The 26,558-nt window shown below is 41.8% G+C and overlaps 1 protein-coding gene across 1 annotated transcript in view; it reads left to right on the forward strand.

The window, feature by feature from the left end:
• hdac8 (histone deacetylase 8) overlaps positions 1 to 26,558 on the forward strand; it is a 92,364-nt gene that overhangs the window by 57,810 nt on the left and 7,996 nt on the right. Inside the window, exon 10 of the mRNA XM_074662192.1 lies at positions 17,917 to 18,022. Coding sequence (XP_074518293.1) covers positions 17,917 to 18,022 — 106 coding nt within the window. The remainder of the gene's footprint in view (positions 1 to 17,916; positions 18,023 to 26,558) is intronic.

Below are 26,558 nucleotides of genomic sequence, written 5' to 3' on the forward strand. Positions count from 1 at the left end.
TTGTTGACTCTTAAAAGGAGACAAGCTTTAGGGACAGAGCTGTCAAAGCCAGGTGAAGCTGTTTCTAAAAGCCCCAAACAGCTTTTCGCACTGAAACAGCGACATCTTCATACCTTCGTCTAAAGTATGAAGATGCAGAGATGGAGCCATGTCTGAGTTAATTGACGAATTTCAGATTCCCTCTCAAACAGCTTAAGATCAGGTCTCTACCTTGTTCTTTTATTTCACAGACCAAATAGTCACAGACCCTATTCAGACGACGTTTCATCAGAAAAAAAAAAAAAAAAAATCTGCCTTTACACGAAACATAGAAGGACTGAAAATGCTGTAGTAAGCATGTCACGGCCTGTAGTTGGCAGTATAACCACCTTGTCCAGAAGCAGCTTCACCAAAGGGAATAAATAATAATAAATAATAATAATAATAAATAAATAAATAAATAAAAAATCTTTATTTCAATAATAGTTTTTTAAAACTACAAGAAGCCACTGCAAAGGCCCGCACTGAAGCCCACCTCTCTGAAGTGTGCCAAAGCAGAGAAGTGAATGAAGGACTGCACACTTGTGGCCACACTGGCCAAACGATCTGTGTGGTGTGACCGCGTCCTCACTGTGGATGGATACCTTGCAAAGTCCCTGGACCTCTGGAATGTTCTATCTTCATCCGGCATCCATCATCTGTGCCTGTTTGCACCAAGTTGTAGAGCATAATAGCTTTACCTGACAGCTAAAACACACTCAAAGCCAACAATAATACTTTTTTTTTTAATTTAACAGCAAGTCAGATGCCCACTTCAAACAGTGTCTGTTTGGATTTGTTAATTTAAGCAAAACAAGTTTTAATGTCTCTAAGAGTTTTGTCAAGGCCTTTCAGGCTGTCAAAGCAGCCCTAACCCCTTTCATTTTTGTGTACCCTGAAAATTATTCAAAAGATATGTGAAACAAAACAGAGTAACTGACAAACGTCTATCAAACTGACATAAAGGAAACACGAGCCTTCGTTTCGTTTGGAAAAGCTTCAATCTGTTTGTTTTATCTGCTCCTAAAATCTGAGCAAACAAACTCAGCGTTGGTATTTAATGTTTGTATGAGGATCGTTTTTTTCTTTAGTTTGGTTTTTGTCCCAGATTAAATGATTCAAATAGTGGTCTAATAAACACAAACATCAATCAGGCTGCTCCAGTCACATGAAACAATAGTGCTGTGATACCCACTGATAGCAGACTAAATATTACACCTCAGATAACCCACACAATGGGCCTGCTCCTGTTGGACTTCACTATCTTATAAAAACACCAGTAAGAGCTGCTTTTGTAGCTGGAGGCGGGAATCAAGCCGTCACATCGAAAGTCATTAACCTTCCCTGTTGACTTGTATTGTCTGGAAGCTGTTCGCTGATCCCTCCTGACCCTCATTGTGTGAAAGCAGTGGAGACAATCTGCGTGCGAATCAGAGGGCAGCAACATGGGACTGTCTAAGAATAGCTCTGAGGTCAAAGGTTAGTTAGTGTTTCTGATTGGCTGGCTGTTGGGCAGTGTTTTCATAACCCACTTGGTTATTCAGGGGAACTACGTTCTGCTGGACTCCAAATCCACTGAGAACATCTATTTGTTGTTTACGTGTTGTCTTCTTTTGACGTTACACTGGATGTAAGAGGAGCTGATAGCTCAGGAAAGCTCTGTGGGAACAGAAGAGAGAGATCATACCATCACAGATGCTGCATTATTATTGGTTCATGAGTTTATTTGGAGAATCCTCCTCTGAAGACAAAATAGCATGAAAAACATTTCTTTGGCTGACCCGTGTTGGGCCGTTTTTGACTTTTTTGGTGCTGATCTATGTGAGACTGAAATCCTTAACAAAATACGATAAGTAAAGAAATATTTGTCAGATTTCATAAAACACAGAGCTCTGAGCCTGTTATCACTTCGAGGTAGTAAAAGAAAGACTACAAATACTGAGATGACCCATCAGGGTTTCTGATAACATGAACATCATTACATTTCAGCCTCTGTCTTTGTCTTAACTGCTGTCTCTTTAAGCTTGAACACAAATGGTGTCAAAGGGCTCTGCCCCCCAACATGTCATGAACAGGTTAGATGATTAATGTGTGATGACACCATCTGTTCAGAAAGTCTCCTAAAGGTCTCTTTGAGCTCTCTTTAAAAGATCTCTTGATGATCTCGTGAAGATTTTGTTAAAATCTTGTGAAGATCTTGTCAAGTTCTTGTTTGGATCTCATTAAAATCTCATGAAGATCTTGTAAAGGTCTCATACAGATCTCTTTAAGACCTCTTTAAAATCTCATGACAAACATGTGAAGAGCTCATGACAACCTCATTGAAGGCTTGTTAGGATCTCATAAAGATCTTGTGAAGATCTCATGAAAGTCTGGGGAAGGTCTCATGAAGATCTAATTAAAATCTAATGAAAATCCCGTTGAGATCTCATAAAAATCTCTGAAGCCGCATTTCCACCAAGAAGTTCGGGTTGGTCCAGTATGGTTTGGGATGGTTTGGTAGAGTTGAGCCTGATTCCAATTGCGTTTCCACAGCAAACTGTGCCCTCTCGTGGTAGGCAGCGTGTAGGCCGGATGCCGGAAGCCACAGCGGTTTAACAATAGCATGACGCTGTAGCAGCGCAACACAGTTCACCCCGCTATTAAATCCAACAAAGAAGAAAAACATGACACCGTAAACAAAGAGCACAGATGGAAGAGATGCAGCATTTTGTCCTCTCTGTGATTGACATGTAGCTCTCTGTTACAAAGTGCAATCAAACTTTGTTCCAGTGAAGTCTGTGAGCCTCCAGGAGAAATACAGCAGCTGTCTGGGTAAGTGACGATTCTTTTGGCCAATCAATGGTCTGCAGTGTTGTAGCTTCATCTTTCATTGCGGGTCGGTTCAGTCTGGCACCCGTATGAAAGGGTCCCAAAAAGTGGTATGGCTCGTCTCGGTTATTAGGGATCTGTCCCGGGATAAGTCAGTGGAAACGCCGCAGACATCTTCAAAAGCTTTTGTAGAACTTGTGAAAATCTTGCTAAGATCTCCTCTAGATCTTTTTAACATCTTATTAAAACCTCCTGAAGATTTGTGAAGATCATGTGAAGATCTCTTTAAGACCTCTTTAAATCTCATGATGATATTTTGAAGCTCTCATGGGGATCTCGAAAAGATCTCTTTTTAAATTCTCTTTTTTTTAATTTAAGGGCTCTCTTATATTGGGTTGAGATCTCATTATATTCTCATAAGGATTTGTGAAGATCTTGTGAAGACCTCTTGGAGATACCTTTAAAATCTCATGATGATCATGTGAAGATCTCATGAGGATTTTATAACCACTTTGTTAAAGTCTTGTGAAGATCTTGAAAAGATCTTTTTAAGACCTGTTGAAAATCTCAGTAGATCATAAAGGTCTCTATAAGACCTCTGAAAGATCACGATGTTCACTTGAGGATCTTATGAGGATCTTATGAGAATCTTGAAAAGATCTCTTATAGACCTCTTTTTAATATCTCTTGTAGAACTCTCTTGTTAAGATGTCTTCTTGATCTCCTGAAGATCTCTTGAAGACCTTTTTAGAATGTTGTACCAGCATTTTGTGAAGACCTCATGAGGATCTCATGAAAAGCTCTTAAAAATCTGTTGTAGATCTGGTGACAGTCTTGAAAAAATCATGCGAAAATCTCATAAAGACCTAATCAAGATCTTGTTAAGCTGTCCTGAGTAGCTCTTGAAAATCTGGTGAGATTTTCTATAAGATCTAAAGATTTTGTGAAGATCTCGTCAGGCTCACCTGATGACTTCTTGAAAATCCTGAGAAGTTTTAAGATCACTTTAAGATTTTGTGAAGATCTTGTTTAGAACTCCCAAAGTTCTATGTCAGATCTTGTGAAGATCTTGTTTTATCAATGCAAAAGTTTACAACCATTATTTTGAAGTTTCTTGTAGTTTTAATGTTTCTTCTGTGTGTCGTCAGGCTTCAGTCAGTGTTTTCATCCTCCACACGTCACTGACAGAGACAGAGGAGATTAAAAGTTATTAAAGAACCAAAAAGGATTTGGCAAACTGTCTGTCTGTTGGGTTTTCATCATAACTCAACCTTTAACAAAACAAACCCCTCCTCTGCTCAAACTCTGTTCTCGGACATTTCCCAGCAGTTTGGTTCCTCCCGGCCGCGCTGCTCCGAAAAAAACAAACCACAGATCCAAACTTCCTGCGGCTGCCCTGCTGCCTCAGCGGGGCCAACACACAGACCGTGTCCTCACAGTGTTTCTGGTGTGAATCCAGCTCATGTCCTTTGTTACATACAGTACCCTGGCTTTTTTCAGTCTCTTTCTGCTCTTCCTGTCGTGAAACACTCAGTGTATGTGCTATAAATACTCCACAAAGGAAACTGGCACAGGGATGTTTTTGTTATACAGACTCTTTCTGTCCTGCTGATATTTGGTTCTGCTTCTGCTGTCGTCTCAGTTTTCTCTTTCCCTTTGTGACAAAATCAATCATTCATCATCAGAAACTTTGAGTGAGAGCAGCAGGAGAAAATACCCACGTGTGTCTGTCTCTGAGCCACACAGGAAGGGAGGACGTCTCTGCTCCCAGATTGGCAGCGGGGAAGCGTCCCGCCTCTTTACTTCCTACTTCCTTTCTTCCTGTCTGCTGCCGCTTCCCGCCGTGCCCCCTTGCTGCCGTCAGGGATGTGTTGGCTCCCAGAGTCACTGGCTCAATTGCCGGAAACATCGCATCAGTGGAATGAGCAAAAATGTGCGTTTGCAAAGGGGAAATACGTCTGTTTACAAACTGACATGGGAATTCTGCCTCCCATACATATCTTATCGATATCAGCCAATCAGAATCTGTGCGTTGTGGATTGTTTGATTGGAGCATGGTGCTGAAAGGAGCTGGTGGATGTTGGGACGTTCCAACAATGAGCCGAGAGAGTTGGTTTCCTGCCTGGTTTCCTTCAGGGAGTCATGACTGTGTTGGTTTTTAGCGTCTGTTTTTCTTTCAAGTTCATGGACGGGTTTGATTCTGCATGACGGATGAATCATCCTTTATCGTTTCTTATCTTGACTCTAATTTTCCTGTTAGGGAAGATGTTTTTATAAACTCTGCAGCCTTGTATTCATAAAACTAACACTTTGTCTTTCCAGTTCTGAGCCTTTGGGTTTTTGTTGTTTTTCCCAAAAATGTAGTGAAAACTGCCTCAGGGGACCGCTCTGAAAATTAGTTTCTGTTGCTTGCTTTCTGAAGACATGTGAAGAAAAGTGATCATGACCAATAGTTTTGGATGTTTTGGGAATCAAACCAAACAGTTTCTGTGTCCAAAGTAATGAGATATATCCGTTGTGTTTAAGCCTTTTGGGACACACAAAAAAATCTTAGAGTAGGATGATATATTGAAAATATTCTCGATGTGTCGCAGGTTGTTGCACAAAATGTATTGAATGACTGTGTCACAACCATTAGATAAAAAATGGCATGTAAATATTTAAAGATGTCAGTTTGTAATTCTTTTTGGAGTTTCTCTTCTTTTACTCTCTGCTGGTGCTTCTCTCATAGCAAGCAGCACACCCCCCCACCCACCCAGAAATCTCTCCCGGCCATGCATGTTTTTGTATTTGGAGAGGAGGGAAAACAGTAGCTTGCCCATCTCTTCGGCCGTAGGTTATGGGTTTTTGGGCTTGTTTTCCAAAGTGTAGCTGCTTTTTTGGATATTCTTTGCTGCATGTATAGTCCCGTTTCCACCAAGTGGTTCAGTTTGGTTTTTCTTGGTATGGCATGCATATCATGGTCTTTCCACTGACTAATCCCAGGACAGATCACCAAATAACCAAGACCAGCTGTCCCATTTTTAGGGACCCTTCTGTAGGGATGGGTACCTTTCATGTTTGAAACGATATGGTACCAATACCTGGTACCTGGCAATCGGTATCGGTACTCAGCGGTGCCAATTTTCGGTACTTTTGTGTGTTTATGTGGTAAAAAATATCAACTTTTTTAATAATAAAATTTAAATTCTTTTCAATTTGACATATGTATTCTTCAACATATAACCTTGTAATGCTGTGTTCGTGTCCAGTATGAAAAATCCTCTACTCTTCCACTTCCTCACAGTCACAAGGATAAATTTAGGTACCTAAACATGGTACCTTTTGAATTTACATGAATCGGTACCCGGTACTTTTGACAGAATTCGGAAAGCCCCATTTACAATGTTTCATCTAAGAGGCAACCTCTGGTCTGGGAATATGAGACAACGCGGAAGTGCTAAAATCTGCTGTTTCTGGAGTGTTCGCTTGAGGCTGGCTCCAGAAGTACTGGAAGTCACACACACACCAAGCCAAAAAAAGCCATTTTCAAAGCAGAAATTAACCTATTTACAGCCTGGTTCAAAAAACGTCTCCTGTCGGAGTCGCTAATTTTACTATCAGCACACACTGTACGGGGGGTGAATTTTTTTTCTAACTTGGCTGTTTGGAGGATATTAAGATCGCGAGCTCCCCCAATAAGAGGCACAGCTGAGGGTCATGTGACTGACAGGTGCCCTATGGCTGTACGTGAAGCCCTTGCCACTACCAATATGGCTGCTATAGTCAATGTGCTTCATTTTCCGTTTCAGAAACAGACGGGTGATGTCGGCGAGACCACGTCCATGTTTTATACAGTCTATGGTTTCTTCCCAAAACAAAAAAACAAAAAATACACACTGGAAATCTGTATTTACATGGAAACACTGAGGGACTGAAAACACTGCAGTGAGCATTCCAGCCCTGTGGTTGGCACTGTAACTGTCTTGTCTAGAAGCAGCTTTAGGTAGATCTCCTCTGAAGTAGAGTTGGGCTGATCATCTGGTCTGTTGGTGAATACTAAGAGCAGAAGTGGAGCAACAGATGCTCATTTTGTTAAAGACAGTCAGCAGATTCTGCAGATTCAGCAGCACAAGCTCAACATGGAAGACGATCGTGACAATGGTACTGTTGTATTTTACCAGTACTGTTGTACTGTTCTGCGTGCATGTGCAAAGCAGGGCATGACCTCAGTGTTTCCACTGAAAACTCTAGCTTGCTGTTTTCACAGGAATGATGGCTGCGGCGTTTCGAAAATGTTCCACTCTGGAGGCCGTTTTCAGAAGTTTTCGCTTTAGGTAGGCTAAGACGCTGTTTCTAGATAAACACGAGGCTGAAACCAAGGGGTAACGTCTGGTTAGTGAAGATGAAGCTTATGTGGAAGAGTTAAAGTTACTGTTCATCAAGAATCCACTTCAGGCTGGCTGCAGAAAGACCAGAAGTCACTGACACACCCAGCCAAAAAGACAGACTTTAACAGCATTTCCAAAGCATATTTACAGCCTGGGTCAAAAAAAACAGTTTGGGTCTGAAACGCTGATTTCACTATCGGCACACTGTGTTGGGGGCGAATTTTCTTTTCTAACTCGGGGGTTTCAAAGATATTAGGATCATTTGGTTGTCCAATCAGAGACACAGCTCAGCTCATGCGACTGACAGTCGACCTGTAGCTCTTAAAAAGGAAACTCACAGCTGGCGTCATATCCAATATGGCTGCAGATTGGCTTCATTATGTGGTATCAGGAACATACAAGTGACGTCCCAGAGACTACGTCCATGTTTTACACAGTCTATGGCTGAAACGCAACAATACCTTTGTGTCTCATCCTAAAACCATTGTCGAGTAGACTACCCTTAAGTTTCATTTTCTTTTCTCTGCAAACTCTGTCCCCGCCCCGCTCTACTGTGAGTGTTGCCGCTCAGTCACAGCACTCAGCTGTGCATTGCAGAGAGGAGAATATTTGGATGCTGTTTTACAGCTGACTACCAAAATGCTGCAATGTTTTCACAAAACAAAAAAGGTTCATACAAACATGTTAAAACACTAAAAAGAGAACTCTGAGCAGCAAAGCAAACAGAGGGAGGAGGAGAATCCCCAAACTACAACCAGACCCCAGGCTCAGAGACAGAAGTCACTATCGGAGCCCTTTCAGCACAAACAACAATATCCTGAACTATGGAAATGGAACTGAAAATATGTAACTACGTAAAGACAACTGAAGGTTCTGCTTGAATCATCACACAGGGGTCATTTTATAGCTCAGAGGGTTGAACTGAACATTTAAACAGTGAAGTAGAGAAGAAATCAGAATATTGAGATGTATATCATGCATCAAAATATTGACATATTAGTTTCAGGCCGTTTGGTGCAGCCCTACCTTCTAAGTTTCCATGATTTGTTTTAGTCATCAATAGTCTGCCTTAGCTGCAAAGGATTGAAAGTGAAGCTTGAAACTTTAAATTGACTGGAGGTTGATGTTTTGGAGCGTGTCCAGATGCAGAGGGATGCGTACGTGTTTTATGTGACTAAACCACGGGTCGTTTTTTTCTCTCCTGGTTGAAAACATTTATTAGATAGCAGCTTGATAGCCGACACAGTCCATTTGTTTTCAGAGACGTTTTCCCCTCCGCTGTGCAGCTCAGCATCCTTCATAACTGGAGATCCTGCTGATGGCTGTAAAAATAAACACACACACACACACACTCACACACACATTTCTGTCCACAGATGGGCTCATGCATGCAAACACACATTTAGACATAACTGCTCTGCCTTTCAGCTCATGCAGAACACAATCTGCTTGCACAAACAAACACTAAATGAGTAATGAAGCTGAACCAGTGAAGAAAATACGCAAACACATAGACTCCACTTTACTCAGGCCTTAACTCTGCTCACAGAGACATGGGGGTAATAAGGGGCTTTAGATCTAACAAACCCAGACTACAAACTGAATCAGACAGGAGAACAGAGCAGGAAGGGAGGTGTGACATCCTGCTGTTGGCACTTTCTGCTCCGGTGAGGTCAGATAAACTTCTCATGAACTACTTTGACAGACTTTGGACAGACTTTGGGACAGCATTACCTCAGAGACTGCTGGCCATGTGGAGGACTCATGGGCTAGACTGTAATTTAGGAAACCATCAGAGTCTCCTGTAAAGGTCTTCATTAGGTTCAGGGTTCACAAAATCCATGGTTCAGATTTCATCATGGTTGTCAGTTCAGTTTGGCGTACAACCCCAGAATACTAAATTAATTATTTAAATAGTTTTTAAACAGCTTTGTCATGTTTTAATGATTATTTGAACAAATAATGCTGAAAATAACAAACACCAACATGTATTCTAGTGTTGATTTTGAAGACTAAACATGACATTTGAGAAATCGGACCGCACAAAAACTGTGAATTCCATGATTAGCTACCTGGGCTGCTACAGCTAGCTCAGCTATTTGACCATCCAGGATCTTAAAACTTCTCCACGCTGATAGTTGGTGTTTCTCCCTCTTGGTCCTCCCTCACTGGAGTCTGCCGGTTGCTTATAGTCTCCAGGAGAGAGATCTTCTCCTGCTGCCAATGGGCCTGTTGTTTTTCCAGATCTTCCTGGGCTTGTTTCAGAGAAGCCTTCAACCTGGAGGTATCTCTCTGCTCTGTGTGGAGCCGAGACCTGTCCACCTCCTACTGAGCCAATTTTAGCTGCTCTGACTTTCTGTGGCTGTCCTCTCTATGTTGGCCCAGGAGCTTAGATTTTTCCTCAGCCTACTGGTGTTTGAGATTCTACAGGTCCTATCTGGCCTGGCAGAGGTCAGTCTCCAACCTGGCAAGTGTGGCAGCAGAAACAGACTTTTTGTCAGTTTCTGCTGGCTGGGGTTATATTGGTGACTTGACAGGCTGTGGTCCAGGCTATGGTTAAGATGTTGGTCTACGTTGTGGTTTTGGTCCAGGCTGAGGTGCTGGTCCAGGCTGGGGTCCAGGCCTTCCCTCAGGTGACTCTGCAGGCTGTGGTGTTGGAGCCACTGCAGAGTAGTGGCTTGACTGAAGATACTGATCTGCAAACAATGTTTCTGTTACTGCTCACAAACTTCCATACCTGAAGGGGTTGAGCCTCCAAGAGAATCCACTGAGAGTGGGAGTCTGCAGCTGGACCACTCTCACATTTTCTTTTTTTTTTAATGATGACAATTATGAGACAAAATAGAATAGAATAGAATAGAATAGAATAGAATAGAATAGAATAGAATAGAATAGAATAGAATAGAATAGAATATTCTTTGTTGATCCCCCTGGGGGGAATTTTTTTTTGCCACAGCAGCTCACAAAAAAGTGCAGTAATGCAATAACAATAAAAATATAATAGTGATAATAGAATGTAAAATTAAAAATGTGAAGAAATATAAAGACTATAAGAAGTATAGAAAAGTAGAAAAAAGTGTTGGTGGTTGACTGCCAAATGTTTCCATCCATCATATTTCTTCCACTGTGAGTGTAATCTGAACTTTGTGAGATGCAACCATTTTTTCAATCTAACTTTAAGATAAATCTGTAGACAGACTCAGCTCTCTGTGTATGAAGGCCAGAGTTTCTCATGTTGACTCAAACAGTGAGTGATGAGCAGAGGGTCCACGCTCAGGAACCAGGGTAAATAATCTAAGACCTCTCTCGATTAATCTCTGGTGTGTCTCTGCTCAAATCTCTGGAGCCAGTCAGTCGGACTTTTCTGTCTCCCGACCTCGTCCAGGTGACGCTGCAGTCTCTCTCCCTTTAAAACTGTGGTTGAGCTTTTTCAAATCTGAACGTTTGTGATCTAAGGAGGATAAACGGTGTCAAACACACATTATAGGGAAGTGTTTCTTGCTGGAGTGTGTGAGCCTCTCTCATTCACCCTCCTCTTCATCCTCTCTCTTCTCTCCATGGTCATCCAAGCATAACAAGCAAGCAGAAAAGTGTGTGTGTGCGTGTACAGTGTGTCCATGTGTGCGTGTGTTGGTGGACAGCAGGAGGCAGAGCACTGGGTTCATGGGAATACATTGGAGGGAGTGTGTGTGTGTGTGTGTGTGTGTGTGTGTGTGTGTGTGTGTGTGTGTGTGTGTGTGTGTGTGTGTGTGTGTGTGTGTGTGTGTGTGTGTGTGTGTGTGTGTGTGTTTATTAACATCCCTCATGTTGAGCTCTGTTGAAACAGGAGGTAAGACACAGAAACTCATCGGAGATAATTGGAAACAGACAGACACAAACACACAAATTCTCCTACTTTTACCTTTGTATGCATGCACACAAACACAAACAGTGTGTGACTCAAACACACACATACAGGGTTAATAAAGAGAGACAGAGTCGTCTTTGTCTCCCAGGATCACTGAAGTATCCTCCTACTGCATGTTGCTTCAGCTGTGTGTTTGTGTACATCTGTTCAGGCCTGTGTGTGTGTGTGTGTGTGTGTGTGTGTGTGTGTGTGTGTGTGTGTGTGTGTGTGTGTGTGTGTGTGTGTGTGTGTGTGTGTGTGTGTGTGTGTGTGTGTTAAAGCCGTCTGAAGTCGTCTCTAATGACATCCCTCTAATCCACTAAAGACCTCCAACCACAAACAATAGACCCTCGTCTCTTCGATGACCCTGGCAGTAAAGCCTCAGACATTTAACCAATCAGCTTTGAATATCTGAGGAGAGAAAACTGACATCTTAGGGATTTCAAAGACTGAAAAGTCAAAATTAAGCAGAAGTAAAGTTATCTCCATTTCCATGGTAAGGTCGAGTTTCCGGTTTATTTGCAGGACGACAAAAATCTACCATCCCAATTTCCATGAAACTTGGAGAAGAGATAACCCCACTGAAATTATTCTCCAAATCATTTTCTGATACACCATCAAATTGAGTTTTTGTGTACGTATAAAGTGGTCCAGCTCGCAGAAAGCTTCAGCAGACTCTCCGCTCTCTGAGGGCAATTATATCAAGCTTTCTATCAATTTGAGCTTTAGGGGATTTTTCTATTAAAACTAGCGGTCAAAATATGTCATGTTGAACTTAATGGAATTTGTGATGAGATACTTTGAATATTTGAAATCATTGTAAAGTATGAAACTGATGGTTCCTCAGTCTATGAACAGCTGATGTCCCCATTTGTAAAATGAAATAGTTTAAAAATTCTACGAACACGACGGTAAAGTTTTAAGGATGATTCTGGCAAGTAGAAATGAGTCTCTGATGCTGTGGAATAAGTTTTGCTTTATGTAGGTCTTCACTTTAAAACCCCAATATGAGCTCAAACAAACTGCCTTTAAATGAATAATCACTGACAAATGCCAGTGTGTCATATCAAACTGCAGCCTGTCATCACATCCTGCTGCATCTTGTGGCATCATATGGTATCCTTTGGCAACCTGTTGCATCCTAAGGCATCCTATGGCAAATTACAGTAATCATTTGTATCCATGGCATTCTGTAGCATCCTATGGCAACATATGGCTGTCTATGACATCCCATAGCATCCAATAGCATCATCAGAATCAGAATCAGAATAGGTTTTTATTGCCAAGTATGCTACACATACAAGGAATTTGACTCCGGCAGTTGTTTTCTTTAGCACAAGAGGTAGACACAAACATGACAACAAAAAAAGATAAATAAAAAGATGTAGATGTAAAAAAAAGGGCTGGGATAAAATGTGCATCAGGAATATTTACAGAATACTGGTATATTTACAATTGAAGGTAGATCATATGGCAACCTATATCATCCTGTCATGTCTTATGGTATCCTATGACAATTTATGGCATCCTATGGCAACATTTAGGGCTCTAATTTCGTAGACCAAGCGCAAGCGCAGGCGCGCCTGCCCTGCACCGGCCTTCGCCACGCGGACAGGGCGTGACCGGCACACTTTGCAAGTTTCCTGCAGTGCCAAGAGAGGCACAGTCAAGGCGCAGAGGAGCGCATCCACGCCTCCCTCCGCGCAAATGGCAGAGAGGGAGGGGAAAAGCCGTGAATGGGTTAACGCAGCAGAGCGCTGTTTTCAGCAATCAAATGAGCGCCTGTCCTCACCATTAAATGCTCTGCGGCCGAGGTGCAGCGTCTGATTGGTCTGAGTGATCCCCAGCACCGTGGAAACAGTGTGCTGGAAAGAGCCGGCAGCGGAGACGGTCAGAGCCGCTGTCCCTGCAGCAGGAGAATGGACAGCGGGGCGCATCGGAGGACAGATGTAATCTGTTCCTTTGTCATTAATAGGAGAACAAAATGAAGAGACAGTTACACAGCTGGCTTATCCATTCAGAATACTTTTGATCCACCTGCACTCCTGGTTTGTCATCGCCAAGCAGAGCCTTTGGTGATATACTGTATACTCTCCCAGTGTCTCCACCTCATCCTCCTTACTCCATCTTTTTAGATCACGTTAAAAATAAAGAGGAAAACAGAGAAATATGGGAAATCACGAGTAAATTCTGAGTGACAAACATTTATTTTGTCTCTTTTTTCTTCATCTTTTCTCTCCCTCTTTTCTTTGAATTAAATGAAATAAGAGAACCAGATATATACTCAGTATCAGATGTTAAGGCTGTTTATTGTTTTATTGTAAGATGTGAATCAAACTTCCAGCTGCCGTCAGGTTAACTTTCCATTATGACAAACGGCTTTAATCTGACATCAGATGTGACGGGACAGTTAATATAGATATAAATGTATATGCTGGTTCAGACGGTTACATTAAATAGTGATTCCTGTGATTGTTTACTGCATTAAAATGTGCCTGACACTCTGGAAACCTGCCTCTGAGGCTTTGATGACATGTGCACACATGTGCGCCTGTCACCAAATTACAGCTGCGTGGGGTGCGCTCCGCTTTGTGCCGAGGATAGACCAGGTTGGAGCTGGCGAGCTTTCAGCGCACTTTTTTTGACACGAAATTGTCACTGCACCAACATGAATCTGCTGACACCTCCCCCTGTCAAATTGGCAGGGTGCCGCACAAAATTAACTCTGCGCGGGTTGCACCAGGCTTGTACCCCCTGCGCTGCACCATGAAATTAGAGCCCTTAGTATCCTGTTGCTCCTATGGCATCCTTTGGTAACCTATGGCAATCTAAGGCCTTTTGTTGCATTCTATGGCATCTTTTGGCAACCTGTGGCAACCTTGGTAACTTATGATACCATGCAGCATCCTATAGCATGGAAACCTATTGCATTCTATGGCATCCTATTTCAACCTGTGGAAACCTCAGGTATCCTTTGACAATTTATGGCACCCTTTGGCATCATACCACACCCTGTGGCAAGTTTTGGCAACTTATGGAGCCTCTGGTATCATTTTGTTTCCTATTAGTAGGTTTATTTTTGTTTCTTTTTGTGTCATATTGTGTCTTTACGTCATGTCTTACAGGATATTGATAGAAAAGGTTTTTTTTATCATATCGTATCTATAGGTTGAGAATAGTACAATATTGTTTGTTATTATTTTTTGTTTATCTTATCTCACATTTTATTATTGTATGGTTGTATATCATGCTATCCAGTTTAGAGATTTGAATTTATAGCTATTTAGTTTTGCTTCAGATGAAGACTAGAAACAATGACCCAGTGTGAAAACATGAACTAACACTCTGCTGTAATGGGATATCTGTCTTACCATCGTTGATGTTGGTTGTTATGTATAGAGAGGCCTGTGTCAAACATGAACTCTTACCATCAACTTGAGACAGATAATTTGGAAGGAAAGGGAAGCATTGAACTCTTGAGATAAACTTGGCGCGTGTGTTGATTTAGAAGGAAGATCCATCACTTGTTTGAGCCCTCAGTCAGTCAGAGACCTGCTCTGCGTGTTCGGCTGTGTCCTTGCAGTCCAAGGCTTTCACAACAGCCACTCCAGCGGACTGACGCACTTGTGGTTGGAGCTGGCCTCTGAGTTTGTTTTGCTCTCATGGCACTGAGTCAAGGCCTGAAAACTCCCTGCAAATATGTTTGTTTAACGGACATGCTCTGGTTTTAACTTCTGGTTGAACCCGTTCTCTGGATTTCCACCTGTTTTTCTATTCTTTTTTTTCCTCCCGCGTTTTGGCTGGTTCTGTTTCATGGAATTAGTCTGACTCTGCATGAAATGCCAGGAGTCTTTGGTATTTGTTGAAATCATCTCAACCCTTTTTTGTTTTCAGGGTTGGTGAGGCCCTGGCTGTGGAGAGGGTCTTCTTTGTTCTGCTTTGTATTTCTCCTCTCTACATGAACCAGACTCAACTTTTTCCTCCATTTATTTGTGTTAATGCAACCTCCAGACAACACAAAGGGTTCAGAGAGGATAACAAACAATATCAAACATGTTTCCATGTGAAGCCCTGATCTTTCTCTTGTTGCATATGGGACGGGTTGCCATAAAAGTTTGTACAGACCTCCTTTGTGCCCAGAAACTGAATCCCATGGACACTGATGGAGCCTTGATGTTTCTCTCTGCCACCATAAGGTTTGTGTTTGTGGTTTCCAGTGGAATATCCCTTCAACTGTCTGATGGACCGCTGCATAATTTGGCATGAGCATTGATGGCTCTGTTGGGATAAACTGTTGAAAATTGTAATCCTGCAGCTTTTTTCCTCCAGGCATTCTAAAACTGTCCGATACTCAGACCAACAACTGCAGAGCTGGCTTTTAAAGTGGAGTAGAGTCCTGGTGATACCTCGTCCTAAATTACTGTAGTAATCCAGTGATTGAGGATAACTTTAACTAAATATAGATAACTTTTGGCTACCCTGAGATTAAATTATGCTTATTTACTGGTTTAAAAAAAGGGCCTTACAGGGCCGGAGCTATGGTTAGTCCTTGGTGTTTGAGGCCCGGCCCTGCAACGTGTCATGAACCAGTTAGGAGATCCTTATGTGATGACCTGAGTTGGCTGTCTGCTACCCAGGCTTGTGCTAACATGCTGAGTCAGGTGCATGGCTCTCAAGCCTTTCATGTAGAAACATGATGCTACAGGTGGTTGCTGGGCTGGTGAGTGTGTTCATGTAGTCACGGTCTCTACCCTGTGTGCTGCTGCTGGCACTGATCCAAGGGGAGGAGCCCAGTTTGAATATTGTGTTCACTGACAAGTAACAAGAATACTTTCAAACCCTATTTTTAAGCAGAATAATTAAAAGCCCTGTGTCCACCAAGTGGTCTGGTTTGGATCAGTACAGTTTGGTACGGGTTGGATCGGTAAAGCCTGATCCTGTTTGTGTTTCCACAGCAATGTTTCTGTGCTCTTCTTGTAGTGTAAGCTGGACGTCGATAGCCACATCAGCTACCTAATAACGTGGCGGGATAGCATTGCTACGCATTGTACCCCGCTAAAAAAAAAATTCAACAAAGAAGAAAAAAAATGTGGCACAGTTTCGTGCGGACAGCACAGCAGTTTCACCCTGTTTGGTGATGCCATTTTCCAAACTAAAAAGGAAGTTCTCTACAGGAAGTGGACTGGAGATTTAAACATGTCAGGGTTATGTGTTCTTTATTATTGCTGTCACGCAGAAAGTGATGATTCTTTCCGCCAATCAACAGATTGCAGAGTTTCTAGCTCCACTTTCTGGGGTTGGATCGGTATGTCTTGCAGCCCAACAGAAGGTACCAAAAAGTGGGACAGTATGGGTCACTAATTTGGGGACCTGTCCTGGTTTTAGTCAAAGGAAAACCCCAAAAATGCGTTATGCACTGAGACGAATTGCACTGAACCGCTTGTCATCCTGCTCCCCCCCCAAAAAAAACAGAAGTGTAAAGCATTGATTGCTGGAGGAATCGGCAGGTTAATGTTTCCCTGTGTTCCTTGGCACATGGGGAGAATAGGGAATGGGTTTGAACAGCAAATACCAGTGGATTCAACAGCCATGCTGCACCTCTAACACTTTCTTGAAACAACCATGAACTGAACTCATAGGCGAAGACAAAGCCCCGGTGACTAGTTGCTGCAACACAATCCAGAAACCTTCCACGACATGTGTTCCAGGTCCTGAGGATAGGGATGGGCACCGAAAACCAGTTCCTTTTAAGAATCAAGAAGAAAATTTTCAATCCATCAACATCATTAGCCTTTGTTCTGAACAAGTCCTTTATGGATTCTTTACATTATGCTGGAGCAACTGAACTTTACTTGGATAATTCCCATCCAGCTATCTCAGCTTAGCAGATGAAAACAGTTTCCCAAGAAAACTCTGATTCAGGATTTACTGCTTGAAGTTTTACTGAAGAAATGTACATTAGTCTCTCACAGCAGATTCTATTCAATACACTTAACATGGCATAGATCTTCTTATTTACCAAAAAACATATAAACAAAATAGTGCTAGCTTGATGCTAAAGTATATGCGATATTGCATTGATATGCTAGCGGTTAGCATCGTTCTATATAATTTTGGCTTCAGATTAAATTTCAACTCTCATCACAGACGTATCTCAGGTAATCTCTGTTAAAAACACTCAGGACTCCAAATTTCTTAATACTAACAGGTAAAAGTAAGGAAAGTGGCTGACTTCATAACTACAGCAAGGTTCCAAACAATTTAGAATAATTTTATTACCACTTCAAGCCACTAGATGGCCTACTCCATACAATAACATAAAACAAAACAGAACATCAATATAACATGACGTGCAATTTACTTGTTTTTATTTATATACAGCGCTGAATAACATGACCACATATTGTCTTGTGTCAGACAGGTCTCATAATTACCACCTCCACCTTAAACACAGCCCAGGACTCTGTCCCTGAGACCATAAAACATCTACTTTCAATCTGCTGTAATGTGTTCCACAACAAGGATAAAAATCTGAGAAATCTGCTTCAAAAAATCCAAAGATGTTTGTGGAGGAGAGAGGAATGGTTTCAGAGCCTTTGATGAGTTCAACTGTTTTGAATTTATAAGTTTCACAATCCAAACTCCTCATCGTCCAAATTCTCCAGGAACGCAGCTGCATTCTTCAAAACGGAGACAAATAAGGAGAAAGTGATCCCTGCTGCTGAGGAGAGAGAGAGAAAGAGACAGACATTTACAACACATCAAAGCTTTCAATCATGACTGGCTCGCTGTCTGTGTGTGTGTGTGTGTGTGTGCGTGTGTGTGTGTCAGTTTTTCACAGAATATGGACCAGACTACTCGCTGGAGATAAGCCCGAGCTGTCGACCAGACCGCAACGACACCAAACACCTGGACCAGGTCATCAGCACCATCAAAGGTGTGTGTCTGTGTGTGTGTGTGTATGTGTGTGTGTGTGTGTGTGTGTGTGTGTGTGTGTGTGTGTGTGTGTGTGTGTGTGTGGATGCACAGGTGCGTCTGTTTGTGTCTGGGAAGGTAAACAGGTGTCTCTGTGTGTGTGTGTCTCCTTGAACCCTCTCTCTGTCTCTGGCTCTTTTCATGTGTCTGCTCTTGTTTCTATACGTCTCTGTGTGGGATGAAGTGAGACTCCTGTCTTTCTCCTCCTTCCTGACTCTGCACCTCCTTTTTGACCCTGTTACTTCTAAGCCACAGCCTCGCTCAGTCGGAGTCACAGTCTGTCTCTTGAATCATGTGGTATTCCCTCTCTACATCCTTCTTTCCATACATTCATTCATGCCTTCGTCTGTGCTTGTAGTCCTGTGGTTTAGCACAAAGCGGGGCCTTTAGGTCTTGGTGCTGACAGCCCGCAGCACCCAGGAGAGATCCTCCTCAGAGGTAAAAACCCAGGTGAGAAGTCGAGCAGAGGAAGAGGTCAGGAGTGCGTCTGATAGTCAGGTTCATTTTGCGAGCGTTAAACTTTTATGAACTTTTTAAGAGGAAAAGAGGAGTCTGAATCTGATTGTTTGGTGTCTCATAAATGTTAAAGGATTCAGTGTTGAAGTGTCAACCACGGACTAACAGGAAATCCTTCGTCTCTCCCTTCAGTCAGTAAAACATTTGATGTATGAGTCTCTCTTTATGAGTTTGATTAAATCAAATGAGCAAAGATACCACAACGTTAAAGAGGGGCAATTGTTCTAGAGTCTTTATTCTGTCCCTCTGGTGCCCCCATAGTAACTTTATGTGATTTACTGCTCAATGAAAATCTATTTTTTCTCTCTCAGGGTGTTTTGTTAAACTCTTATTTAAGCCTCTGTCTGAAACACTTTACGTTTAGCTGCTGTCTCTTTAAGGCTCCCCCTTCACTCTGATTGGCCAGCCCTCTGGAAGCCTTCTAGGGAGAGGAGCTATGGGGAGACCTTGGAGTTTGAGGCCCACCTCTGCAATGTATTATGGTACAGTTAGGAGATCCTAGTGTGATGACCTCATAGTTTCAGCAAGTCTCATGGAAGATCATGTTATGTTCTTATGAAAATCTCACAAAGGCCTCATTATGGTCTCTTGAAAACCTTGTAAAAGTCTTGTTAAGATCTCATGAAGATTTGAAGAACTTGGGAAGAGCTTGTAAAGATCTTGTGAAAATCAAACGAAGACCTTACAAAGATCTTGTTATGATGTCATGGTTTAGTGAGGATCTAATGGACTCACAAAGATTACATAAAAATCTCAGAAAGATCTTGTTATAATCTTGTTAAGATCCCATTTTGATCTCATGAAGATCTTGTAAAAAACATATAAGGATCACATGAATATACTGTGAAGAGCTTGTAAAGATCTCATTGAGATCTTGTAAAGATCCTGTAAAGATGAAGTAAAGATCTCATAAAGATCTTGTAAAGATCACATGGAGATCTTGCAATGATCTTGTCAAGATCACATGAAGATTTTGTAACAATCACATGAAGATTTCATAAAGATCACAAGAAGATTTCTTAAAGTTCACATGAAATTAAAACTTTAAAGACTTTGTAGAGATCTCATAAAGATCTCATAAAGATCACACGGAGACCTTGTAAAGATCCTGTAAAGATCAAGTAATGATCTCATAAAGATCTTGCAATACTCTTGTCAAGATCACAAAGATTTCTTAAAGATCACATGAAGATTTTGTAAAGATCACATGAAGATCTCATAAAAATCACATGAAGATTTCATAAAGATCACATGAAGATCTCGTAAAGATCACATGAAGATTTTGTGAAGATCACATAGAGATTTTGTAAATCACTGTTAGATTTTTTAAAGATCTTGTAAAAGGTCTTGTCCAAATCTCATTAAGATCTTGTGACGGTCACATGAAAACCTCATAAAGATCTTGTTAATATATTATCATTATTATTATGTTGTAATATTTTGTAAAGATCACATGAAAACTTTGTGAAGAACATGTTAATATCTTGTAAAGATCTCCTAAAGATCTCCTAAAGATCTTGTAAAAAAAAAAAAGCGTATAAAGATTTTCTTGAATTTCTTGTTCAGTTTTTTCAGTGTAGCGCTGTGAGCAGTTCACAGACAAACTGTTGGTTTTAGCTCTTCGAGTGTTAGCCACAATTTAGTAAGCCGTTAAAGATGTTGTTTACCTGCAGTCATCTGGTTTCTAGTTGAGTTTTATAGATTCTTCTGTTTTCTTACTCTCAGACTTGCTGTTTAGAAAAGTGAAGTAGAAATGTTCAGAAAACTCATTAGTTTGACATCCTTTTCTTAACTGTGGGGGTAAAAATGCATTTTTTTAGTGAAGCTGGAATACAAACAGACAGTTTGTCTTTGAGAGTTACTCAGCTGTGCTGTTTGTCAGCTTCATTCTCTCTTCAGCTGAAGCCAGAACAGAGGGGAGAGCATGTGTTCACAAATTGTACCCACATCAGCCTGAACGTGGAATCAATTAGTGGCTAAAACCTTGTTAAGAGAACAACTGGTCTGACTGTAAGTGACCACAGAAGCAAAGGTCCACCCAAAAAAGATTAGTTTCTGTTCTGTCCCTGTGCTGGGGTTGGGTCTGATTAAGGGAACAGGAGTTTATTTCCTGAAACTCAGCCGGGCCGTTGGTTTCAAGTAAATCATGACAAGCAGAGGAGTTGGAGCATCGCTGCTTTCCAGTCATACAGCTTTTATTAGAGGGGACAGAGAGGACGGCAGGATGGAGGGATGGATGGAGGGATGGATGGATGGAGGGATGGCTGGACACACAGATGAGGAGGAGCTGCTTTGGCACAGTCAGATTTGATTCGGTTTGAAGTTTTCTACCTTTAAATCAAGACGTTTGTCCTCATTCCTGGGCTGTTTTTCATTTCAAAACTTTCTGTCCAATTAAAATATTCGTCCTTTTTGTAAATTTAACTCGTTCTGTCACCATTATTTCAACTTAGCCACATTTCTGCCTCTCTCTGCAGAAATATTTGCCCTCCTGTCAGTCCATTTTTTCTTCTCATGAAGTTTTGATCCTCACTTCAACCTGTCATGTCTTTTTAACGTCTCCCTCCTTTTTTTTTCTCTCCCCTCTCTTTGCGCTCCAGCTCATCAGAAACGACTTTTTACAAACGAGCTCTGTGAAAAACATCTCCTCACCACACGAGCAGACACAGAAACCTCAACAAGAAGCCAGCCTCGTTGAAATGGGACATGTTAGCGTGTCGTTCTGAGTCTGTCTTTGATTATATAAAACGTACATGCTGGCTGTAGACACACACACATACACACACACCTCGGCAAACTTATCCACATGACATCATCCGGGTGGATGTGTGTTTCTCTGGTTTGGCTGAGCTGCTTATAAACACACAGTTTCCCTGAGAAACTTGCCAGTCACTCTGTGTGTGTGTGTGTGTGTGTGTGTGTGTGTGTGTGTGTGTGTTTGTCTGTGTGTGTGTGCCCACATCTGCTTCATCTGCTGGCACAAAACACCCGTACAGACTTGAATCTTGAAGCAATAATCTCCAGAAACCTTCATCTTTGTTCAGCATGTATAATGTCCCAAACCCAAACATTAAACTGAAACATCCATCACACAAACACACACACACCATTTGTGTGCCCGCTGTGGATTATTTGAGGCATGAGTGTGTAAAAGTTTCAGCAGCTTCCCTCTGAATCTGAAACCAACCCCACAAACAGCTGAGAAAAGGAGCAGATCATTCAGACGATAAAGAGGAGAGGAGTCAGACTTTCAGTTTTTCATCAGCGTCTTTTTTTTGCGACACTTTTTCTTTACCTTACTGCTGAACTTTCCTACCCTCGGTTTAGAAAAGTGAACTTGGCAACTCCCCCAGTGGAAGAAGCAGAAATAAACCTTTGGGTGTCATAAACCTGCAGCAAAGTCAAGTCAGGATCAGAATCAGAAACAGAAATACTGTTTTTATCCTGGGTGGACCTTAAAGGTAGGGTCTGAAAGTATTCTTGTTACTTGTCAGTAAACACAACATTCAAACTGGGCTCTTTGGCTCAGTGCCAGCAGCAGCACACACCCATAGCCTCCGACAGTGACTACGTGAACACACTCACTAGCCTAGCAACCACCTGTAGCATCACATTTCTACATGGGAGACTCGAGAGCCGTGCACCTGACTCAGCATGTTAGCACATGTTAATCACAGGTATTTGACACATACCTGGTTAGCAGAAAGCTGAGGGGAAATTCAGGAATCAAGAAAACAAAAGCAAGAAAGTGAATAGAAAATACAAACAGGTCCATAAGAAAATAGATGCTGACAGCTTGTCCATCATTGTCCAGTTCAGCCAGTCTCCACCTCCACAGGATCCAGGACTGAGCTTCTTCAGCAGTCTGTTCAGTCTCTGTCTCCTGGATCCTGTCTGCTCACAGCAGGTGAAGCTCTTCCAATGTGGCCTTGGTGTCTGATGTTAGCTCCGTTAGCCATGTCTGTGAATAGCATGATGCTACTCTGCCTTCTGGTATTCCTACAGTTGCTGGGTTAGCATGGTTAGCTTGTCCATCTTATTGGAGACAGATCTTACATTCCCAATAACGATGGATAGAAGGACAGGTCCATGTCGTCACTTCTTAGCTCACACCTGATTACCAGCACGTCATCCTCACCTCCTTCTCCTTTCCTTGTGGGAAAACATCAAGCCTAGCACCAGTTAGCACTGTCATGCTACAGGCTAATAACAGCTGATTTCACATGTAAAGAATGCAGCCATGGTTACATGTAGGATCTTCAAACAAACACAGGGGCAAAAATAATAAAAAATATCACTGAAGACACAACCAGTGGGATGTCCATGACCGACAAATGAGCCATACAAAGTAATGACCCACTCTAAATACAAAGATACTGAGAAAAAAAACTATAAAAAAATTACAATAAACAGACGAGAAAGAGGGAGCTGCCACAATGAGGCAGAGCCTAGCAACGAACATAAAATAAGGAGGCTTGATTTTCTTACCTTAAAAATAAGATAAAACAAAAAGGAAAGCAAAATAAATTAACAAACAGAAGAAGAATCAACCGAAGAAAGTTTATTCGTAAAAAAGTTAACAATGATTCCACTCTCCTTCAGTGTAAAAAAATATATAAAAATTTCTTGCAAATGACTTGTTGTGCAAATTAGGCAATTATGTCATTTAGCAACTCATTTTAGTCTGTAAAACACAGCACCGTAGAGTGAAGGAGATGAAAAATACAAATATTAGAGATATCAAGTAGCTCTGGAGCCTAATGTGCTCCACTACAGCAGGAATCATCATTTCAGTCTGAACACTTCAAAGACTTAACATCTGATGAATAGTAGGTCTGGTTCCCAGTGAACGTCTCATATCTAATCAAAGCTCATTAAAATTTATCACCTTAAGTCTCTGGTTTTTCCCTGCTAGGAGGATCTGTTTTTGTTGGACCACCACCTTCTTGCCCGGGTCTTACGCACACTGTCATAAAAATGTGACTTCTAACCAGGTGTGTGTTTGTTTTGGAACAAATTTTCTTTGTTCAAGACTACTTTTTGTTGGGTTGGCATGCCCTGATGTAAGGTATTTTTCAGTACAGTTACTTAACGGAATGGAATGAACATTATCAAACAGTTTAGCCCCTGTGTTAGCCTTAAGCTGGTGCTCCATTTCTCTCCCGTTTAGCTATTTTCTGTTCTTCTGTCCTTTTTCTGTCTGACAGTTAGGCTCCAGTGTCCACCATCACTACAAAATTAATCACAGAAATCGTTTTCAGCAGAGAAAAGCACAGATTTCTCTTCTCTCTACTAAACTTCATCAACCAGCATGGTGTTGTCATAGAGACTTAGAAGTGCCGTAAGTCAGACATGCTTTACCTGATCAGGAAGCTACGAAGAAGCTATGAAGTAGCATTAAGGAATAACCTATATTGGTGCTGATAGTCTTATTTATAAGTGTGGATCAAGATCAGGCAGATATCTAGAAAGGAGACTTTTTCAAGATCACTTAGAAACTCTTCACAGGGACTTTAACCCATGGAATTTTCAGTAGAATACTTGAGTACTAAAATATTAGTAAGTAGTGAGCATACTTCTTTCTGGTCCAGGGATCTAAAGTTCATATGTCAGCTTTTGCACTCTTCAGGAGTTTCACTTTGACTTTTATCAGGAGGATTCATCCAGAACTTGTTTGAATGTACTTTTTTAGTATTTTGATGGATCCAAATGTGGACCAGACATTCAGATTTTTGCTATCACATTGCCAAAGACTGGGCCTCCAGGTCAGATCTCACTACAGAAACACCTTTATATTTCCATCCTGCCTTTTATTTCCTGACCATTAACAGTCTTTAACTTGTCACTGGATGTGTGCGCAGGAATAAAAAAACCCACACGCTGTAAAAACATTTACAGAACATAAAGAAAAGACACTGAGTGTGTGTTAGATTACTCAGTGTTTCTGCTGCGTGTTAAATCTGCGTGTTGATTAAAAAAGTGATTTTCCTTTTATTGGGTGATTGTCCGAGACAGCAGCAGCTGTCTGACTGTTTATTCACAACTCCCTGTGTTTACGGGGCTCTGGTAGTCTGATTTCCCCAGGGGCTCAGTGTGTGTGTGTGTTCAGCATCATCGCCCTGGATTGAGTGTGTGACTTTATCTTATCTGTGTGTGACAGTGTGGAGATATTTCAGCATCTTTACATCCTGCTCCTCCAGCTCGTTAATTCTCCTCTTGGCTGCTGACAAGCTGCTTGTCATGTCACACCAGCCTGCTGAATAAGTCTCTCACACACACACACGCACACACACACACACAAGATGTAAAATATGTGCAGGGAAAAAATATGTACAAGCTTAAAAATGAGAAATACCACCATGTGTGTCCCCCCTCCCACAGATCCTGTGATAGATTAATGTGTGCAGGTTGTAAATATCAGATGCTCAGCGGTCCCTTGTCACTTTACGAGAATTTACAGTCAACATCTGGGAGAGGAGAGACGCAGGAAGACAGAGGAAGAGGAAAATCTATAACTGTTCCTTTATTGACATTTTAATTAAGCAATGAGCCCATAAAACAGCAGAACAGGCTTCAGTAGAAACACCTTTTCACAACAGAAACCACATCTTTTTAACATGAGCCGCAATAAAACTCACCCTGAACATTTTCTTAGAACATGGGCACCATGTTTATTTAGCATAGCATTTAGCTAGCTTGTCCATCTTATTGAAGGTAGATCTTAAATACCCCATAACCATGGATGGAAGGACAGGTCTCACCACCTTCTCCTCAGCTCACGGGGAACATCAGGCCTAGTACTGGTTAGCATTGAATGCCACAGGCTGCTAACAGCTGATCACATGTGTAAACAATGACACCACAATTGTGTAGGATTTTCAGACACACACAGGAACAGGAAAAGTACAACACCGCCGCAACCTTAAAGTGATACTCTGGGATGGAACAAGTTTGGTCCTATCACAAGGTTTAGGTCAGAAATTACCCCTACAGCAGTGTTTTTGTGCAGCAGAACCCCAGAGCGCACACACCAAACACCCCCTCCCTGCTCCTCTGCCGGTTTCCTCTGCACTCAGACGGGGCCATATTTTACTTGATCAAAAACACAAATAAATGGACTCCCACTGAAAAAATCTGATATGGGTCTGCATTCACGCTTTATTTAGAGAATTTTCAGTGCCTTACTTTCTCACAAAAACACCGCTAAATAAGGCTCTAGTGCTCATCGTGTCTCTTTGTCCTGGCAGACTACCTGCGTTTGTTTATATCTGGCACGCCGTGCGCGTGGACTGATACATTAAGCGATGAGCGCCTCGTAGCCAGCTGTGGCTCTGCAGCGGAGGTAGCGCCGTTTTACGACACGATGAGAACTAGAGCCTTATTTAGTGGTGTTTTTGTGTGAAAGTAATGCGTTGAAAATTCTCTAAATAAAGCGTGAATACAGTCTGTTTATTTGTGTTTTTGGTCAAGTAAAAAATGGCCTCGTCTGAGTGCAGAGGAAACCGGCAGAGGAGCAGGGAGGGGGTGTTTGGTGTGAGCGCTCTGGGCTTCTGCTGCACAAAAACACTGCTGTAGGGGTCATTTCTGCCCTAAACCTTGTGATAGGACCCAACTTGTTCCATCCCAGAGTATTACTTTAAGAGGTTTAGCATCAACAGCCAACAAATGAGATGTAAAAGTAAAAAAGAAAACAAAGAGAGCTAAAAAGAGAAGATTAAACGAGCTGCTGCAAACTGTGACGGGCTGCTACTAACTGCAACAAGCTGCTGTTAACTGCAATAAGCTTGTTTAACAAGCGACTGCTAGCTGCCCTGTGCTGCTGCTAGCTGCAATGAGCTGCTGCTAGCTGCAATGTGCTACTGCTAGCTGCAATGAGCTGCTGCTAGCTGCAATGAGCCAAGCTCGGTACAATCATGGTGTTTCTCTAGCTTTTGGTGCCCCACTGAAGCAGATTCTTTACTTTTTTTAATTAATCCCCTTAG

Source organism: Halichoeres trimaculatus, unplaced genomic scaffold, assembly GCF_033239565.1.
Source record: "Halichoeres trimaculatus isolate MK-OKI-2021-1 unplaced genomic scaffold, fHalTri1.1 fHalTri1_scaffold_22, whole genome shotgun sequence".
Taxonomy (NCBI): Eukaryota; Metazoa; Chordata; class Actinopteri; order Labriformes; family Labridae; genus Halichoeres; species Halichoeres trimaculatus.